Genomic DNA, 20,490 nt, shown 5'->3' on the forward strand with positions numbered 1-20,490 from the left:
CAAGCAACACACCACATTATCTGTGCATTTGCCAGAGTCTTTAAGTACCTCACTTTTTGGTACCCCTGTTGTTGGTATAAAATATCAGTCATATCCTCACTTCTGAAATGTTTGTATTGTTCATTATTGAATGATGTGTACTTGCTGGTGTGGAGCAGTTTGGGCTGAATCATTGTAGAATACTTAATTGTACTGTATCACTGTAAAGTTCTTGTCAATAATATAGAGGCTGAGCATCCTCTCACCATACTGCAACATGCCATTTTCAAGGCCTTTAATGAGGCCTTCAAGAAGTCTAGGTTATGCATAAAAATACGTTTTTGTTGATTCCAAAGAATTATATTTACTCTGAAGTTCTTAAATTCTTAAAAGCATCTAATTTATATCTCTATTCTTATTTTCATAATTAAATTTTCACAATAAATGTAATTAGGTTTTTCCACATGTTTCACAAAATTTCTGTAAATAGAGCCCTGTTAGATTAGACTGAGTTCAATGCAGCCTTCCAATATACAATCCCTGGTTCAAAACATACATGTATCATTAAGGTGTACATATGGCTGTGTGGTTAACAAGTTTGCTCTTGTCCCACTGCATGGCATTTTAGTCATGTGTCTTCTACTTTAGCCCCAGGATGACCAATGCCTTATATGTCAGTTTGGTAGGTGGAAATTGTGTGCATAAATCCATCACACCACATATACATACATATATATATATATATATATATATATATAAACTCACACATTTATATGTTGAGTTGAGGAATAATTCTGGAGCGTTTTTTTTTTAAATTTATTTTAAACAAAAACAACAAATTTATCAATAATATACTCTTTATTGTTGTTTATGACTTCCTCCCATCATTCAATAAGTTTTTCAATGCCTTGGCGATAGAAATCTCCCAGTCTTGACTCAAAGAATTTGTTCAGCAAAGCTCTCAATACCATGTCATTATTGAACGATACACCACACAAAGTTATTGAAAGAAATGAAAATTTGATGGCACCAAGTCTGGAGATTATGGAGGATGAGGCAGCACTTCCCATTTGAGTTCTTGAATTGCAGCTTTGGCCATATTGGTGATGTGAGGATGGTCGTTGTTTTGTTGCGGAAGAATACCATTTCGCCTATTCAGTCTTTTTTGCTGAATTGCTTCATTTTGTCATTGCAGTTGTTGAATGTAGAGCTCTGCATTGAGTGTTTGGTTGCACTCAGTGCCATCATACACACAACATCATCTTTCAAGGACAAAGGTCTTGTTTTCCTTGCAGAGTTGCTTTTTTGTCGGGGCTGAGCCATCTTTTTGCTGCTTCATATTGGCTTAAAGGCACCATTTTTCATCGCCAGTGACAATGCAGTAAAGAAAATGCTATTTGTGATCATGTATTGAGCAATGTCAAGCGAGCAAACTGGCGGCAATTGTGGAGTGTTGATGTTTGTTGTTTGCGCTTAAAGTGTGTGGCACCCAAGCACTGATTTTCTGAACCTTGCCCATTGAGTGAAGGTGATTCACCTCAGTTTTTTTATCACAATCCATCTGGTCTGCCAATTCTCTGGTCATTTCATGTGGATTTTTGTGAAGAAATTGTTTCAATCACTCTTCATCGAACTCAATTAGTCGACCGGTGTGTGATCTGTCCTTAAGGTCAAAATTCCCCTTTTTGAAGCACAAAACCTTACAGCAGGCGGTACTTTGAGGCATTGCTTCTTTTCCACGCACAACACAAATCTCACAAGCAGTTTTGGTGACCTTAACACCTCCATTAAATCCAAAAAGCAAATGGTGTCGGAAATGCTCAGTTTTGTCCATTCGACATTTCATTTTAATGATCTGAAAATACACAAAAATCAATAAAATTAAAAAATCAAAATACACTATCTTGTAGAGTAAAAAATTCTCTTTTCAATAACATGAAACATTTTGCCAATGTGTTTTATTTCTGTGTGCATTTTAAAATTTGAATAAAATGGTCATGAATTATTCCTCAACCCAGTACGTATGCTGCTTGCTTGCTGCTTCATGCTCTTGCTTGATGGAGCTGGGGTCATCCCAGATTAGTGGTCCCAGAGATGTCATGTGTAGAGCCAACCAGGTCCACCAGTGCTTTCCATCACTGGCAGTCCCATGCCAGCCATCTGGGCCAGGGCTTGCCATGATGCCTCTTTCAGTCAACAACTGCTGCAACAGATAGCTATGAGGTGGGAGGCTGCAAGCTGATGCATGCAATTCTTTGTTGGAAACCTGATGGCACCATCTAATGTTGTTGATGGTTCTCAGGGTCCTACTATCAAATCTGTCAGTCCCCTTTGCCAGGGTCTTTAAGAGGAGCCATGTTTGTGCTCTATAGAGGCGAATGGAGAGGACCAATGCATTGCAGATGTGGAGCTTCATCTTCCAGGAGAGAGAGCAGTGGCACCAGAGGGGCGTTCATAGGGAGTAAATGACCCTGGTAGCCAGACAACATCTGAAGTTCATCTCCATTGTTGGTGATTGTGGGGCCCAGATAGATGTATGTTTGTGTATGTCTCTTTGCTTGACAACTGGTGTTGGTTTCATTGTGTCCTTTGTAACTTAACAGTTTGGCAAAAAGTGACTGATGAAATAAGTAATAGGACTGATCCAGTTGACTAAGCTTCCTCAAGATGATGCCCCAGAATAGCTGCAATCCAATGACTAAATCAAGTAAAGGAGTAAAATGTGTGTGTACAAGGGAACTAATTTATTTGTTTGTGTTAAGAATTATTCTATAATGTTTACATTCTGCAAACATTCAAATAATTATCTGTTAATGGTCAACTGATTCAACTATACCACCTCTTTTGGATATTTTATACTACTTCTTAGTCCTTGATTATCAAATTAAAAGAAATTAAATGTCTTTAATAAAGTGTTTGAAAATATTTTTATACCCATAAAATCTTTCTCCTGTTTTGTTTATCGTTTCCTTTTTGTTTATGCAGTGTATTGTTTTTCCTTCCAATTTTATAGTCTGCCCAGCAAAGACTTGTTACCTGCATGTATTATGCAGATGATCATGGGAACTGGACCGTTTGTGAAGTACAGTACCAACAATAAGATCTCCCGACTTGGTAAGGCAGCTGGGTCAGCCACTTCAGCTCCTTTTGGTGTAAGTACCATTTAGAATCATCATCGCCATAAGAAAGAGAGAGTGCCAATATAAGTATTTATGGTATTTAGTCCCAACTGTTTATACTCTGAGTTTAAATTTGTGACCTGCTACTAAAATTCAAAATCATAATTATTACATCTGTTTTTACATTCTGAGAGCAAATCCTGCTAAGCTTCATTTTACCTTTCATTATTCTAATTGTCAATAAAATGTGTCTAGTATTGGGATTGATACAGTTAACTGTTTCCTCCACTGTAAATTCCTGGTTGTAGATTGGTGATAATAGTAGAGTACTGGACTAAATAGTTATTACATCACTTTGTGCTGAGTTCAGTTTAGCCTTTCATCTTTCTATTATTGAGTTGGTTTAATCACACACACACACACATACACACATGCTTTATGAGAGTCCCTTTAAAACAAAACAGCATTTAACCACTATCTTTTTATTTTATGTATACATTTATATTTAGAGTTGGCCTTACAAAGAACTCTTTCATTGCCCATCTCCTGGAAATCACTCTAGAAAGAGCTTTCTATTGGATCAACTCTAAATAAATATGTCAACTCTGCATAAAGAATCAACTGCCGTGTGTGTGTGAGTATATATATATATACACACATATAACACTGGTTGTTCAGTGTTATATATGTACAAAAGTGTTGAAACCATTTGGTTAGGACCTTACAATTTTGCCTCAGGATTCTCCATTTAAAAGTATTGTGTCCTTCCTTGTGTGAATGGGCTCCCTAATCCCTGAATTAAGGTAACTCTGTTCATATACATGCGTGTGTGTGTGTGTGTGTATGAGGGGGTAACCACCAGAAACATTCTCTGTGGGACAAGCCTGTTGTAGTTCAGGCTTCCGCTGCAGAAGCCACTTGATGCAACCCTCAGGCATCAGTCTGCCAACCAGCGTCATTGAATGAAGTCATACTGCCACATGATGTGTCTTTGTTTTATAGTGCTTCTCCCCTGATAAAAAGGAACAGCGTGCTTCTGTGAAATTTTGTTTACTGCTGGGAAAAGCGGCGGCCAAAAGAGTTGTCATGCTTCAAACAGCTTATAAGGACATTGCCATGAGCAAAACACAAGTTTGCAAGTGGTTTTCACACTTTGGGAATGGTCATTTGTTGCTTGAAGACCAACCTCATTCAGAGTGACTGCTGAGCTCCCAACAAATGAAAACATGAAAATTCACTAACTGATCTTGGAGGACCGTCACTGGATAATTGACTAACTTGTTGATATGAGTGGTGTATCCTGGAGCTCCTGTCAGCAAATTTTGAGCAAGGAAATGCGAATGAAAGAGTTGCAGCAAAATTTGTGCCTTGCTTGCTTACAGAAGATTAAAAGCAGTCATGACTGAATGCATGTCATGAACTGAAAAAACAGGTGGAAGTTGATCCAAAACTTTTTCTGGAGGTCATCACTGGTGATGGAAGCTGCTGCTACAACCCGGAAATGAAACAGCAATCAAGTCAATGGAAGTATTCAATGTAACCACACCCCAAAAAAGCACATCAAGTGAAGTCTGATGTCAAGCCAATGCTGATTTGCTTCATCATTGTGAAAGGAATTGTCTGCATAGAATTTGTTCCTCCTGGTCAAACTGTTATCCAGACATTTTACTTGACAGTTCTGAAGCATTTGTGAGATGTAGCTAAGTGGAGAGTGGTGGTTTCATCGCGTCAATGTGCCTACACCCACCACCTTAAGTGTGAGACCATTTTTGCCAAAAATGGCATGACCTCGCTTACCCACCCTCGCTATTTGCCTGATCTTGCTCCCCACGACTGTTCTCTGTTCTCTTGAATGAAAAAAATGTCCTTAATGGAAAACGTTTTGCAGATGTGGAAGACATGAAGAAAAAAAATGACAGAGGCGTTAAAAGGCATCACTTCACAAGAGTTCCAGGACTGCTTTGAACAGTGGAAAACACATCTGGACCAATACATTGCTTCATATGGAGAATACTTTGAAGGTGAAAAAAGTGTAAACATATAAAACTAAGTGAATAAAATATTGCAAAATTCTGGGGTGTTTGGGGTACCCCCTCATATGTATATATATATATATATATATATATATATATATATATATATATATATATATATATATATATATATATATGCACACACACGCATTTGTCAAGATTAATAACATCAGAAAAAGTTCCATGCAGAAACTAGTTTTTAATATTTTTTAAACAGAAAATACATCTGTGATTTCAGACTTTCATGAGATTATCAAATAGTTATCAAGCTTCAAAGCCACAGTCATATTTTCTGTTTAATACATGTGTGCACACACACACACGTTCTTTATTTAAATATTTTTCTCTCCCTCTCTTGTATTTTCTAGATTTCATGTATCAGCAGTGCCTACTCTGATGGAGGTATATTTGGTTTTGCTGCAACTGCAGACAAGGCAGATATAGGAAAGGTCAGTTTATATTTGAAGTCAACAGTTCAGCTGAATTGTAAGATTATCTTGTTAGTTGGCTTTGTATTTCCCTTCTCTCCTTTCCTCAATGAAGATTGGGTACTAAGAGACTTTGATATTAAGTTTCAGAGCTCTCAAAATTGGTTTTGTTGTTCAAATTCTTCACTTCCTGTCATTTTATGTTTTTGTACATATTTGATATTCAGCTATATAAATAGGTCAGAGTCTAACCCATGGCAGCATGGAACATGGACATTAAATGATGATGATGATATATATATATATTTTTTTGATATTTTATTTGGGCATTGCAATACTAATAACCTGTTGTAGAGCTGAATATACATATGCTTCTGTATGAAGTGTTAGTCAAATACAGAGTGGTAGTAAGAAATTGAGATGGCAAAGGAATAAATAATTATCTTATGATCTATAAGGTGATATTCAGGCACTTAACTATGAGTCCATTGTATCTTATAGTCGAAACAGCTGTAGACAAATGAAGTTCATAAGATAATTGTTTATTCCTTTGTCACACACAGATGTGTGTGTACACACACACACACACACACTTCCACTATTTCCACCAATCTTTCTGTGCCTTCTGCCATACTTCATTTTTAACACCTATCTTTCTCAATACCTTTTCATATCTACCATCACACCCCACTTACTATAACTCCCTTATGTACCTCTACTACCCACTACTCTTATACCTTGCACATCATTCTGCTACTTTCTGATCTTTTCTCTTTCCTGAGCAACTCCTATATCTCTCTCCTTACCCCTACCCTAACTGGACCTCCACTCTTGTTCATTATCGCTACATTCACCCCTACCACCAACACTAACCATCTATTACTATCCCCTCACACTTTTATGAAACTTTCCCCACTCCACATCTGCTAATCCACTATCTACATCTTCTCTTATACCCACCATCTCTATCTTCTTTCTAAATACTCCCACCCACTCTTATATAATGCAGAGTATTCTTGTATCTCCTCTTGAGCAGAACACCTGGACTTGTCTTCCGTCATTCTTTATTGCCTAACGTTTCCAAGTAGTAATATTTCCCCATGGCTAGTACAACAATGACACTTGTTTACAACAATCATGCAATGTCAAGATCAAAAGATACAACTTGCAAAACACTCACACACATATGTATATTCAACAGGCTTCTTTCAGTTTCCATTTACCAAATCCACTCACATGGCTTTGATTGGTCTGGGGCTATAATAAGCACCTGCCCAAGGTGCCACTCAGTAGAACTGAAGCAACAAGCAACCTTCTTACCACCCAGCTGTGCCTGTGCCTCATGGTTACATGATGGTTCAGTGAGTGAAAGCAGCTGATTTTTATATCTTCTTAATTTTTTTTTTTGTTTTATTATGTTTATCTGATCTCAGTTAATTTTTGCTGTATTTCTTAATACTAGATATATAAATAATGTAAGGTGAATGTTTTATGTTTAATGGATTAACGATAATATTATACTAGTGTATTTTAATGTGATATGAGATAGCAGGATGGTAGATGACACACTTGGTAGAAAATCAGCCAAAAAGATTTATGGCATTTAGTTAGATCTTGAGTTTTAATTCCAACTGGTTTTGAGTTCCCTTTCAGCCAGTCAGGGTCAATAAAAAGTACTAGTTAATTACTAGGAGTTAAATCAGTCAATAATACCTTTACTTCTGTATGCTGATGTAGTTTAAGATTCAAATGTACAGTTTGTGTGTTTGACATCAAGCCAAGAGGGAACATGTTTCTATGTGTATCTAAATATTCTCCATCAAACTGATTGGTAACATGCTTGTGTGTATAAAATATTGAGCTAAACCAAAATAACAGGAAATGTGTTTGTATAACATATTGTTCTACATTAAACTGACAGGAAACATGCAGTGTTTGTGTAATGTATTGTTCTACATGAAAGCAACAGGGAATGTGTCTGTATAATATATTGTCCTGCATCAAACTGACAATGAACATAGTGATTGTGTAACTACATTAAACCAACAAAGAGTGTGTTGTTTATAATATATCATTTTAAATCAAAGTGACAGGAAACATTTTAATTTCTTTTTGTTTCTGCAGACTACTTTCATGTTTCTTTCCTTCGTTTCTAAGGTTCTGAAAGCTGCCTTTGGGGAGTTTGCTAGTATCACCAAATCTGGATTTAGTGAAGAGGAGATCTCCCGGGCTAAGTAAAGTCATTTTTTTTTTACCTTTTTATATTATGGCTGGTTTGTTTAATTAACTTTACCCTGATCTGGCATTGCAGCTGTTTGCTCTGTCATACAATATTTGGTTGTGTAAGTGAGGTAGTCAAGGTATTTGGAATCTTCCTTGATGTCCCATCGTTTTGATATGGTTGTGTTAAGGATGCAATCCTGGGATGTAGCTTCAAAAGAAAATCTGTTGTATTCTGGCTGCTACATTGAGCAGGTCAAGTAAGAAGTGTCATGCAATGGTTGAGTATTTAGTTGGTAAAAAGCTGTGAAAGTTGATCTGTTGCAGAGAATAGCGAGGTAGTGTGAAAGAAAGTAGAATGTTAGTTTTGCCTGCAAGAGAACTTTATAACATTGGTTGAATGTATACTTTCTATACAGGAACCAGCTGAAGGCAGCTGTGTTGATGAATGCTGAAGACAGCAACCTTGTTCTGAAAGAGATGGCTGAGCAGTTATTGATTGCTGGAGGACTGGCTGACATCACAGACATCTTGGCACAAATTGATGCTGTCACCATTAGTGATGTCAACACGGTCAGTAGTTCTCTTTTTCTTTATTTTTGTCTCTCAGAAGCAAGAACTGTTTATTGAATTTGATCCTTATACTTTTCTAACCGCAAAAACTAGCCCTAACTACCATTTTATGTTGGTTACTTACAATCCTGGTGGCAAAAACACTAAACAATTCTTTTATGTTTCTTCAAAAGTTTTCTATAGATAATACTTTATGCTCTTAAATAACTCAATGCCTTATATTGCAATAACAACGCTAATCTAAACAAGCAAGCATTGTAGTTACAGTATTATGCAAGAGAGGACTTCATTGAGTCACTAAGAAAAAAGGGGCTAAAACTACTAAAGGGTACCCTATAAGATAACACTATATTCTGGCATTTGTAATTGAATTGAGAGGGAAGGAACTTACCAAATAATCCTCCCTGTAAAGATAAATGTATTAAGTGATGTTAAAATGATTTTTTGATTGGATAATATAGCAATGATAAGGCCTTAAAGTGAGTCAGTTACTAAGTTTTGATTTTTCACTCTGGTTGCTATTACCTTTGGGAAGTTCATGAAAATTAAAACTACTTTGCTCCTCATTCATGTTCATATTTTATTTCTATTTCCAGGTTTCAAAGAAGATCATTAATGGCAAACCTTCAATGGCTGCTGTTGGCAACCTCTCACAAACTCCTTACTTGGATGAACTCTACAAATAACTATCGTCCATCTTAGTCCTGTAAAAATAAAAATCCCTGTTAGAAGTCACCACTAAAGATTACTGCAATTATGTTTGGCCATATTTCAAGAGATACCAGTTATTAGTTGCCACTATCTAATTTACTCTGGTTATTGACTCTGCAGTCTAAAACTGGAAAATAAAAACATTAAAATATTGTGTTGTCCTTTGTTGTTGAGCTGGAAGGTTTTTGTCTGACATCACTGTTAAAGCTTTACTGGATTAGAAAGTTGTTGGTTTGCTGGGAAAAAAATGGTAGATGAAGTTGCTTAGCTCCAGATCATGTCCTTCATTTTCAGTTAGTGTATCTGTTGATGGATCTCCGTTGTTTGATGAGGATTATCTGCTCCTGAATTAATGTGAATGGGTATTCTGTAGATACATGTACCCTTAATGTAATTCTCTTGCAGCATCAGCATGATAAGGCTGTATGTTTTGAATTCTATTTATAATCCACCTGACAGGCTTCTAGATCATCTCTATCCACCCTATTTCACTCACTATTTATGGGTCAACCTGGGGCTATAGAAAATATTTACCCAAAATACTATGGTTTCAAAACAAATTTCTTAACCACTTGACCATACTGCACCTACAGTGTACTCTTTGATATTTAAGATAGCAAAGTTTTGAATGTTTCGTTTGGGGATTTGGTTTGCAAGATTCTCTATGTGAGTTCGTGTGTTGAAGCATATTCTGTTGTGTTTTGGGAGAGTCATTCTCTTTTAGTGCTTTATAATTTAACACACTCACCGGTAAAATTTCCACTTATTTATTTTTATTTTCTTAATCCAAGTTAGAAATGGTACCCCTTATACACATTTGTGTAGACAAGTAACTAGATGGCATCAGGTTTTATCTGTTGAATTTTAATGGTTTCAGAGAAAACAAATGAGAGGGTTTTGAAGAGATACAGTCCTGGTGTGGAAGAGTGGAAAGTGTTTAGGTAGGTTAGACAGTATGTTGGCAAATATTCGAGACTGGCATTACTCAACAATAAGAAAATATGGTTTGAGTGGGGAGGTGAATAATGTCAGCAAACAGTAATCATAGAATGATGATAACTGTTAGACTATTCATATTCTAAGTAAATATTGTCGGCAGTTGTCCTGAGCTGAAATATATGGCTTTATGCATAGGAAACCTAAATCTTGTGATGCAGTGTAGCCCTTGTCAAAACAGTTAATATCATACAAGATCAAACATTTCATTCATTCAAGGTTTAACATGTTCAGGGAAATTGTTGTTTATGCCCAGGTCAACCCTGATCATTTGTGATGTGGTTCAATGTTGTTATATATAGTAGATTTTCAGGTGGTACAAAAGAGAAATTCTAGATTTTCTTGTTTAAATTTGTTTCAACCAGCCAGAAGACAATTTAGTACAAATTCATCCTAATATATTATTGATACTTGTTTTATTTATAAATTTGTAATGATTTATAAAAGATTACAGTAATAAATGTAATGGGAATTATTATAACAACATGATTCTTTTGTACTGAATCCAAACCCTGCTGATGTTGAAATATGTCTTTAGTTCCACACCAGAAATAATTCAATTAGTTCTGCCTCTCATCTACACATTTGTGGCCTTGTCCATTAACATTAAATATATGCAACATCAAAATCACCAATTTGGTCATTCTCAACTTAGAGACAGAAAAATATGATGTAAAATTATATCATTTCTCCATGCTGGAACAGGTTGGGTGGTTTTAGAGGGTTTGATGAGCTGCATCAGGCCACAATGTCAGCTTTGGCATGATTTCTACAGCTAAATGTTCTTCCTAACATCAACCATTTTACAGTGTGTACTGGATGCCTTTTTGTGAAACCAGCACTAGTGAGGTTATTTAGTAACTTATAAAATGAAATAAGAAAAGATCCCTTTGATTAGGAGTGTATTTGTGAGAGGGAGAGGTGGCTTTATGCCAAGTGTAGAAGGCTAACATATAATAGAGGGACAAGCATAGGTGTCTTGCTATAGAGGAGATACAAAGGTGGAAGGGAGATGGTGACAGGGTGCCAGAGCACACAAGATACAAGAAAGTGAGTATAAGGGAGAATATAGAGTGTGGGAGGAGAGTGACATAATTAAAGATAGAGCTAGAGGTGGATGTAGTAAGTGATGAAAAAGGGTAGAGGGTATGTATATATATAAGTGAAGAGGTATGAGAGTGAATATATTCAACCATAGAATTATGACCATTTTGCAAACTTCTTGAATATTAAATTTAGTGTGGAAGAAATTATGCATGTATGTTTGCATTAATATGTATGCTCAGCATTATACAATTGTATATTCACAAATTGATGCAAATAAAGACAGCTAGCTCATCAGATCACTGGAACATCATGGTTACACCAACAATTCAAGTCTAAATTTACGCACAAAATTTCTTCTTTATATATGCAATGGGAAGGCTGAAACTGGGCAAAATTAGATTGATTTGGTCAGTAAAAGTAAAGATACATTAAGTTCAAGTGCTGGATAGAATTTAGGGAATTTCCCATTCTTAATATAAGCAAATAACAATAAGAAGTGGAAGTAAAAAAGTATGTAAAAATATAAGCAAATAATAAAAATGAATTTTTAGTCAATGTAATTATTTAGATGGGTAAGTGAGGAATGAAACAGCTGGAGATTTAGAGATTCCACAGAACTGGATGAATGAGAGGTCAAGTAAAACCAAGAAATAGTATTCAACAATGATTAACTTCTATATGAGGTTAACAAGATCACAAAGCATTTGGACATTCAAGAATTTTACTAGCACATCAACCACACCTCAATTTACTTTCCAGCACATTGAACTGGAATAAACAAAAACCATACATAAAAGCAGATCTACAGAAGCTCATATAAGTATAAGAGTACACACTCACACACATATGACAGTATTTCAAATGTCAAGAATTGTGAACAGTTAATCCTTTAATATCTACTAGATGTTAGAGGATTAACAGTTGAGCCTATAACATGTTTTAGATGTTACAGGGTTAAATATTCAAAAGGAACATTAATTGCATTGATCTCAAAACAATCTGTGAAAGTCATCTACAGAGACTCTCCCTCAAGACCAAACCAAAACATCTAGCCTCAGGGATAATTCAAGGATTTCATCATGCATGTGTCAGCCAGAATTCATCAAGGCAGGTTTTCTACATTCAGATGCCCTTCCTGTCACCAACCAAGGTCATATTCTCCATGGCCAGACATATTTTTCACAAAGACTGGAAACAACACTACTTGTATAACTGATACTTTTTTACAACCATCATGTGATGTCAAGACAAAGGAACAGACTTATACACATGACCAGTTTCCATCTACCAAATCCACTCACAAGGCTTTGGTGAGCCTGGGGCTATATAGTAGTAGTCACATTGCATCAAATGCTGCTCATGACCTCGGAATAACCATTGATAACAACTTAAGCTGGAATGTTCATATAAACAACAAAGTCAACATGGCCCACAGGGCATGCTCCTGGATTCTCAGGACTTTACAGTCTAGAAACACTTCTTCCATTATCCTTCTCTTCTCTGCCTTCGCCCATCCTCACCTTGAATATTGTTGTGTGCTGTGTTCTCCCTACCTGAAACGGTATGAAAATTGAAGCACCCTAGAGCTCGATCACAAGGAAAATAGACAGGTTTTGATTATTGGGATCATCTCAAGATGAAACTAAATCTTTATTTCCTCCAATATCACCATGAGTGCTGTATCATTTGTACAATGTGAAAAATATGCCCAAAGGATGTTGGTATCCACTTTAAAATTCACCTGTTCACCTCAACTGGGCTTGCTCTCTTTTAACATACTAAAACACATAAGAGAAGAAAAATATCCCCTAATATTTAAATGGTTCCTGAATAATTATCTCCAATGAATCCCAGATAAACCATCTATCCCAGGATATATTTCTGCAAACAATAAGTATCCACTCAAATGAGCTATGACACCCATAGAATGACTGAGATGAAACATCTTTAAATGTCTTTTCTAACTGATGCTACTAAGTTAGACATAGCTGGTCAAAACTTATCTATGGAAAAATATATTACCAAGCTCTAGCCATATTGACATTAAAATATGTATTAATGCATGACTTGCACACACACACAGAAAATTCAATGTAAACAACTTTAAAACACATGCTACACTACCCCTTCCCCTATCCTCACCTCATCTCAAATGGAATCCTAAAATGTCAGATAATCTCTGTTAATGTTTCCATATCTTGACATTAGTACAAAAACTGGAGAGCTATTTTAGCAAACAATTTTGTCAATTAAGGTTATCCAAGTAAATAAATAGTCTTTTTAAAAGGTCTTAACTATGTAACTAGAATATTCAAATAAAAACTGATGTAATTTAATGTTAGATTCTTGCAGTAAATTTACATTAATTAGTAACTTGAGTGACACAAGAATAAAATATTTCACAGATGTCTGAAGTTAAAAGTTAACAATTTATGCTAAGTGTCTGAGGAATTCTTTTTATGCATTGACTATATATCATCATTGTCATTTAATGTCCACTTCTCCATGTTTGCATATGAGTCAGAAAGAATTTGTTGAGGCAGATTTTCTACAGCTAGATGCCCTTCTTGTTGCCAACTCTCCCTATTTCCTAGCAAGATAGTATGGCCAGACAGGTTTTCCATGGAAGACAGCAGACGAACATCATTTGTATGACAGTAATGTATATTTACAACCAACACTGAATTTGAGACGATATAGTTGGGAAACAAGCTTCTTAACTACATTTTCCAAACTATGGAGGCGTTAAAACAATAATGATGCAGCTATGCATGTCTATATATATCTTAGTATATGTATGTTTGCATAGCGTATGTATATGAAATGAGAATGTGCTTGCATAGACTGTATGTATAATGGGTATGTATGTACTTATGAATAGGTATGAGATATGTAAAAGTGCTAGTGTCTTTCTTCACTTGGCTTTTTACTGTTTTCTATCTCCTGTTTTCCACAAGTTGTGTATCTGACCACCGTATGCAATAAGCTCATTATTATTAATAATGATTACAGTTAATTAATTTTATCATTGACATTTAAGGGTAGACTTAATCTAAAACATCACTACATGGTACATTAGGGGACCTAAACAGGGTCAAAGTTGCTGCTGTTCCTCCAATGATTTGACCATTAACATGGGTTCTTTATTATTTCTTCAATACTAAACACAAAGGTCACACTGTTTATGCTGAGTGCTCCAAGCCATGTAAGTATGAAAGTTGTCCGAGGCTCCAGATAAGTGCAACTGGGCCACAAAAACCATCATATGGGCTTTGATGGACTGGAAAGGCCATTTTAAGCAGATGTGTGTTGTTTTTCAACCCCATTTAATAAACTAAACTGGTGGAGGAGATGAGCTTAACTAATTTTCCTTAAATTATAACAGAAACAGTAATATGGTGTGAAAGGGTGATAACAGAATCTGAACTACTGAAATAATGGTCAGCAGTGTAAGGGTCAGTTAGTTAGGACTGGATGGTTTACTCTTACAAACCCTCTCTAAAACACGACAGGCAGAGTTTGTAAGGTAAATCATTTTATCTTCATTGATATATAGTATAACTGATAGTAAACTGGGAACATTCACTCTTGAATAAACTGGGAAGTGGAAGGTATGAGCAACAATGTCTCAAGGTGATGAAATTGTGGTTTGAAGGCATGTAAATAAAATTGTTCTTACTTCCAATTGCAATCAGGTACTGCTGGCAGATTGATCAATTTTTCACCCATGTTGTCACAACCACTCTATCTCCACGACTTGTGTCTGTTGCTGCTCGTATCCTCAGGAAAAACTTCTTCTCACTTGCTGACGTAATATCTTGTTGCTTCCAGTCTTCCTTCAACTATACGCCCCCCCTTGATCTAAAGATCACTGCCCTGCTATTCTGTCCCGTAATCATACATCCACCTGGAGGGGATGACGTTCCCTTAGATAACTCCATAGGGTCTTGGGACCACCTTCTCCTCCCCTTCATCATTGGAAGAGCTAATCACCCTTCAAATATATCTAGGATGTGACATGGCATTCCATCCTCTGATACATTATTCAAAATACTGATTGTGGTCACTTACCTTTTTCTCACTGCATTGCACACTGAGCATTTGGGGGCTTCATCCATACTTCATCTCCAACCTTCACAGATGTAATCCCTTCCACTTCTTGTTCCTATGGCACCACACTTGGGTGTCTCCATTTGTATAAGAATATGACCCTGTGCAGGACTGACTCTTCAGCTTGCCCTATCCTGGGTGACATGTTATACCAGAAGACTGCCTCCATAGCAGAGATTTGTCCCCTGTCAGTCATGGCTTTAATCATACGGTGGTGCCGTTCCACAATCCCATTTCCACCTGGCCTGTATGCGTCTCTGAAAAAGCATCTTGTGCTCCAACTTTCAGGCATCTCTATCAGCTCCTCTGAGTGAAAAACTGAGCTGTTATCCATCAATAGCTTGTCTACAGGACCCCTTTCCAAAAACACCACATTCAGCACCTCTGTGAGCTCGGCAGCAGTCTTCACTGTGATTTCTCTCCATATAGCCATTCGCCCTGCTCCACAGTCAATCATTGAAAGGTACATCTTTCTCTGATAGTGTGTCACATCAATGACCAGCCTCTTCCATTCTTCCTCTACCTGAATCTTTCCTGATTTGTGTGTGTTTGGGGCAGGATCAATTAACTGGCACCCACTACAGTTCCCCACTAACCTATGAACACTCTCCCTAGTGACATCAGGGTTGACCATCCTTGCCAAAAACATCATCCTGTTGACCCCCATATGGTGCACATTGTGCAGCCTCATTAGTTCTGTGACCTCCAATCAACAAACTACCACCACCTCACCTGGAACATCCTCTACTGTTTCCAACCAATTTTTTTCACTCTAATTAGAATGCTCACCTGATTCTTTTCTGAGGGTACGAACACCACATGCAGTTACAAGGCTAACTCAGCATCTTGCTCCCTCAAGATTCCGAGACGATAATTGATCATCATTTCCACAGCCCCTTTCCTGCGAATCCTCTTCCGGCTGGTGATCACTGACTCCACCCACCCTCACATGTTGACAAAATCAGTCTAGATCTCAACTGCTCGCAGTCTCCATCTCAATGTTAGGTTGACGGCCTTCAACACAGCATCTGGTTCAGTTACATCGGTATGGTTGTAATCGTCCTTCTTTCTAAGCCATACTGTGTCTTCCACCTTGACACCTCCTATTTCCAGCATGACTCCCAATGCTATGTTGCTTGTGTCGCACCACACGATCCTTTGTGTAAGGCATGTACCAGCTGCCTCTCACTAGATCCTCCACTCGCACTCTCTCCAAGACCTCTTGCATCATCACTATCATCATCTCTCCCACTTTATTACACCAGTTCTCTCCTTCTGCTTGCCTTTTGAGATAGCTACATGCTGTTTGGGGCCATCCTGCGACAGGGTAGTGGCCCACCAACTACCCAAACATTGAGAACAGTTCTCATCTATTCATATTCTGTTACAAGTCTGGGGTCTCGTTTTCTCTGCAAAACACAAGCTTACCCACTTTGTCTATTTTGAGCCTAAACCCCAGCGCCATATAGTCTCTGGCAGTTTTACTGTCAGCCTGAACCTCCTCAGATGGTCCACGATTTCCTCTGCCAATACCACATTTTCATCTACTAAGATATCGTCAATATATGAGCTGGTAGCCTGCTCCACTTTGGCCTCTTTACCCAAAACCGTTTTGATGACCTTCGCCATGATCTTTGGTGCTGAATACAACCTGAAATCCTGTCGAGTCAGGCAGTATGTTCTACCTCTGTACCTCACCAGTTGGTACTTCTACAACTTCTCTGATACATGGAGCTGCAGATAGGGTGACTTGAGGTTGACGATCGTAATTTCCCCCCTCATTCACCGCCACTCATGGAAGGTTTCTCCACACAAATCCGCTACCTCGCCTCCTATATGACAGGACACATTTTTGTTCAGTTCCCTGAAGTCTAGCACCAGTCAAACCTTATTCTTTGTTGGCTGAACCACAGCCATCAACGGCAGCACACCACCCGTCGTTTCTTCACTCCATGGCACCAGAATACCCTCCTCTATCCACCTGTTCACCTCTCTCTCGAACTCAAACCTGACTTCTCCTTTCAGAGTATGCTCATAGCAGCTCACCCTGTTTCTCAGTACGGGAGGTTCTCCTTTCAAGAAATACTCCTCCGTCCATTTTTTGCCTTCAATTAGTAGTGGAGGGAACTAGTGGCGCAGTAGTCCCCCTTCATTCCTTTCCCTGCTTGCAGTTTTACGTTATGTGCCCAGGGTAGCTGCATCGGTAACACACCACCATTGGCTTCGGTTCTGTGCACTCCCTGACCATGTGCGGACCTCGACATCTGAAACATGATCCCTTGGTCATTTGAATTACCAGACTCTTGCTGTTGTTTGCTACCTGCCTTTTCGTCCCACTGGTAACCATCGTCACTGTTGCCGCTACATCTGAAGTGTTACCTTGCATCAACACACGATTTATCAATCATCTCTCCTACTGACATCATTTCAATGTCTGTGCTGCTTCACTATTAATCTCAACTTCTTTATCTAGGCCACCACATCACCTTCGCTGGTGAACGGTCTCAACACATTTCCGATTTCGATTTTTGTGGCCATTACAAACAAAGAACAACAAAATTTATAGAAAATCTACTTCTCAGATGTAGCCACACGACATGCCAAAACAGCTTGTGGTTTGAAGGCACATAAATAAAATAGTTCTCCCCTCGACTTGCAATCAGGTACCACTGGCAGATTGATCAATTCTTCACTCATGTTGTCGCAACCAGTCTATCTCTATGACTCGTGTCTGTCGTTGCTCATATACCCAGGAAAAACCAAAAGCAGAGAAAAACTTTTCTTCTCACTGGCTGATATGACTTCTCTCATCACTTCCAGTCTTCCTTTCACCATAGAAATTCCTGCCTGGACGACTTTTAGGTTAATAATTAATGGATCATTTCCAAAAGTCCTTGCCTTGGTAGTGCTCCATTGAAGAGGGGGGAGTCTTTGTTGGTCCAAGATAAGACATGTAAAATGTAGGGAGAACATTAAAACCACCTTATACATACTCTTATTTAACAAACACAGATTGACTTCTGGAATCATGCCAAATGGCTGCTATTACATGTTGGGCTGATTAAGCTTTAGGCTGAGTGTGTAACAAGGCTTATTTAGATTTCCAGCTCTGAGCCACAGCTTACTCAGCCATAAAAGTCTTGAGCCAGCCCCTTGAGAGAACAAAATGCTTATATAAATATTTACCAACTGTCATATTGTTTTCAATAATAAATGAAGCAGGCAGATTTCATACAATGTTTTATCTTTTGCTTACATTGTAGAACTGAATTATTTATATAGTAGCATACCCTTGTCAAAAATACTGACAATTTTATTAATGATACAAAATGGTGCATCAACAGAATGGAAGAAACCATTGATAAATGTCAGCAATCTAGTAAATATATGTACATCCTCATCATCATTTAACATCCATTGTCCTTGCTGGCATGGGTTGGACAGTTTGACCAAGGCTGGTAAGCTGGAAGGCTGCACCAGATTCCAGTCTGATTTGGCATGATTTCTTTGATTGGATGCCCTTCCTAATGCCAACCACTCTGAGAGTATAATGGGTGCTTTTATGTGCCACTGGCATGGGTGTCATTTGCATGACATCAGTATCTGCCATAACTGTGATTTTACTTGGCTTGATGGGTCTTCTCCTCAAGCACAACATAATGCCAAAGGTCTTGGTCATTTTTCATTGCCTCCATGAAGTCCAACACTCAAAAAGAGCTTTTCACATGCCACCGGCATCAGCTGCTTTACCTCTGTGAGGCCCAACACTCAAAAGGTGCTTTTTACACATGCCACCAGCATAGGTGCCAATTATTTTACACCAGCATTGACCACGATTGTGATTTCACTTGGTTTGATGGGTCTTCTCAAGCACAGCATATTGCCAAAGGTCTTGGTTACTAGCCATTGCCACTGTGAAGCCCAAAGTTTGAAGATCATGCTTCACCACCTCATCCCATGCCTTAGAATTGATGCACTTGAAGTATCAGATACAGTTGTAACGTCTCAGTTGAAAATACCGTCCACATGTATCATGTGTGTGTGTGCATGCATGCATATATTCATATACATATCATCATCATCATCATCATCATCATTGTTTAACATCTGTTTTCTATGCTGGCATGGGTTAGATGGTTTGACTGAGGATTGGCAAACCAGCAGGCTGCACCAAGCTCCACTCTGGTCAGGCAAGGTTTCTACAGCCAGATGCCCTTCCTGATGCCAACCACTCCAAGAGTGTAGTGGGTGTTTTTTACATGCCACCAGCACAGGAGTCAGTTAGGCAGCAGTGGCATCGACCATGTTCAGATGGTGCTTTTAACATACCACCAGCATGAGGAGCCAGTCAGGCAGGATACATATATACCTATATATATATATATATATATATATATATATATATACGAGCATACATAGAGGTAGGCACCGTTAATTGAAGAGTTAACTTCGTTAATCATTAATCTGTTAACGTTAACCTTTATTGAAAAAAGGCATAACTACAGTTTGATACCCCATCAACTTTGTTGCCTCATAACTTCCATAAAAATGGACACATTTTAATGAAACTTATATCGCTTATATCCTGTAGATTGAGTGTATGTAAAGATTTGTTGGAAAAAAATTCTCCAAGGGGTTGGAGAGAGGAGTTTCAGAAAATTCACAGGACCCAAAAGTTATATATTTATATATGCATAAATTAATCCTATAAAACTCTCTGACGAAGCCTAAAGGCATACCCACATACCCTTATTTTATCTACAGATTACTACAATACACTGAAAAGATGATGTAACATATGGAGTACTGTGACCTCTTGGCTGAAACAGCTGTAAGAAACTGGTCTTCTTTCTCCATTCTAGAAATTACTAATATTTTACACATGAATTTATATAATATCTGAACTGTTTAAATTAAATAAATAGACATTATATAATGTCTAACAGCTGATGAATACTACCTCTGGATTCCCTCCATTTCCTTCTTACACATATATATATATATGTATATATATATATATATGTATATATATATATATATGTATATATATGTATATATATATATATGTATGTATATATATATATATGTCATCATCATCGTTTAACGTCCGCTTTCCATGCTAGCATGGGTTGGACGATTTGACTGAGGACTGGTGAAACCGGATGGCAACACCAGGCTCCAGTCTGATTTGGCAGAGTTTCTACAGCTGGATGCCCTTCCTAACGCCAACCACTCAGAGAGTGTAGTGGGTGCTTTTACGTGTCACCCGCACGA

At 37.7% G+C, this 20,490-nt stretch overlaps 2 protein-coding genes across 3 annotated transcripts in view; one reads left to right on the forward strand and one right to left on the reverse strand.

Annotated features, from left to right (window-relative positions):
- The window catches only part of LOC106883452 (cytochrome b-c1 complex subunit 2, mitochondrial), a 48,636-nt gene extending 39,421 nt beyond the window's left edge, over window positions 1-9,215 (forward strand). For both annotated transcript variants that reach the window (XM_014934474.2, XM_014934477.2), the window contains 5 exons: window positions 2,993-3,131; window positions 5,500-5,580; window positions 7,717-7,793; window positions 8,199-8,352; window positions 8,949-9,215. In XM_014934474.2, the coding sequence (XP_014789960.1) occupies window positions 2,993-3,131; window positions 5,500-5,580; window positions 7,717-7,793; window positions 8,199-8,352; window positions 8,949-9,038 (541 nt within the window). In that variant the 3' untranslated portion in view covers window positions 9,039-9,215. The remainder of the gene's footprint in view (window positions 1-2,992; window positions 3,132-5,499; window positions 5,581-7,716; window positions 7,794-8,198; window positions 8,353-8,948) is intronic.
- The window catches only part of LOC106883404 (thioredoxin domain-containing protein 15), a 107,040-nt gene continuing 87,397 nt past the window's right edge, over window positions 848-20,490 (reverse strand). Inside the window, exon 4 of the mRNA XM_052969560.1 lies at window positions 848-1,834. Within this exon, the coding sequence (XP_052825520.1) occupies window positions 1,827-1,834 (8 nt within the window). The 3' untranslated portion in view covers window positions 848-1,826. The remainder of the gene's footprint in view (window positions 1,835-20,490) is intronic.

Source organism: Octopus bimaculoides, chromosome 7 (genome assembly GCF_001194135.2).
Source record: "Octopus bimaculoides isolate UCB-OBI-ISO-001 chromosome 7, ASM119413v2, whole genome shotgun sequence".
Lineage (NCBI taxonomy): Eukaryota > Metazoa > Mollusca > Cephalopoda > Octopoda > Octopodidae > Octopus > Octopus bimaculoides.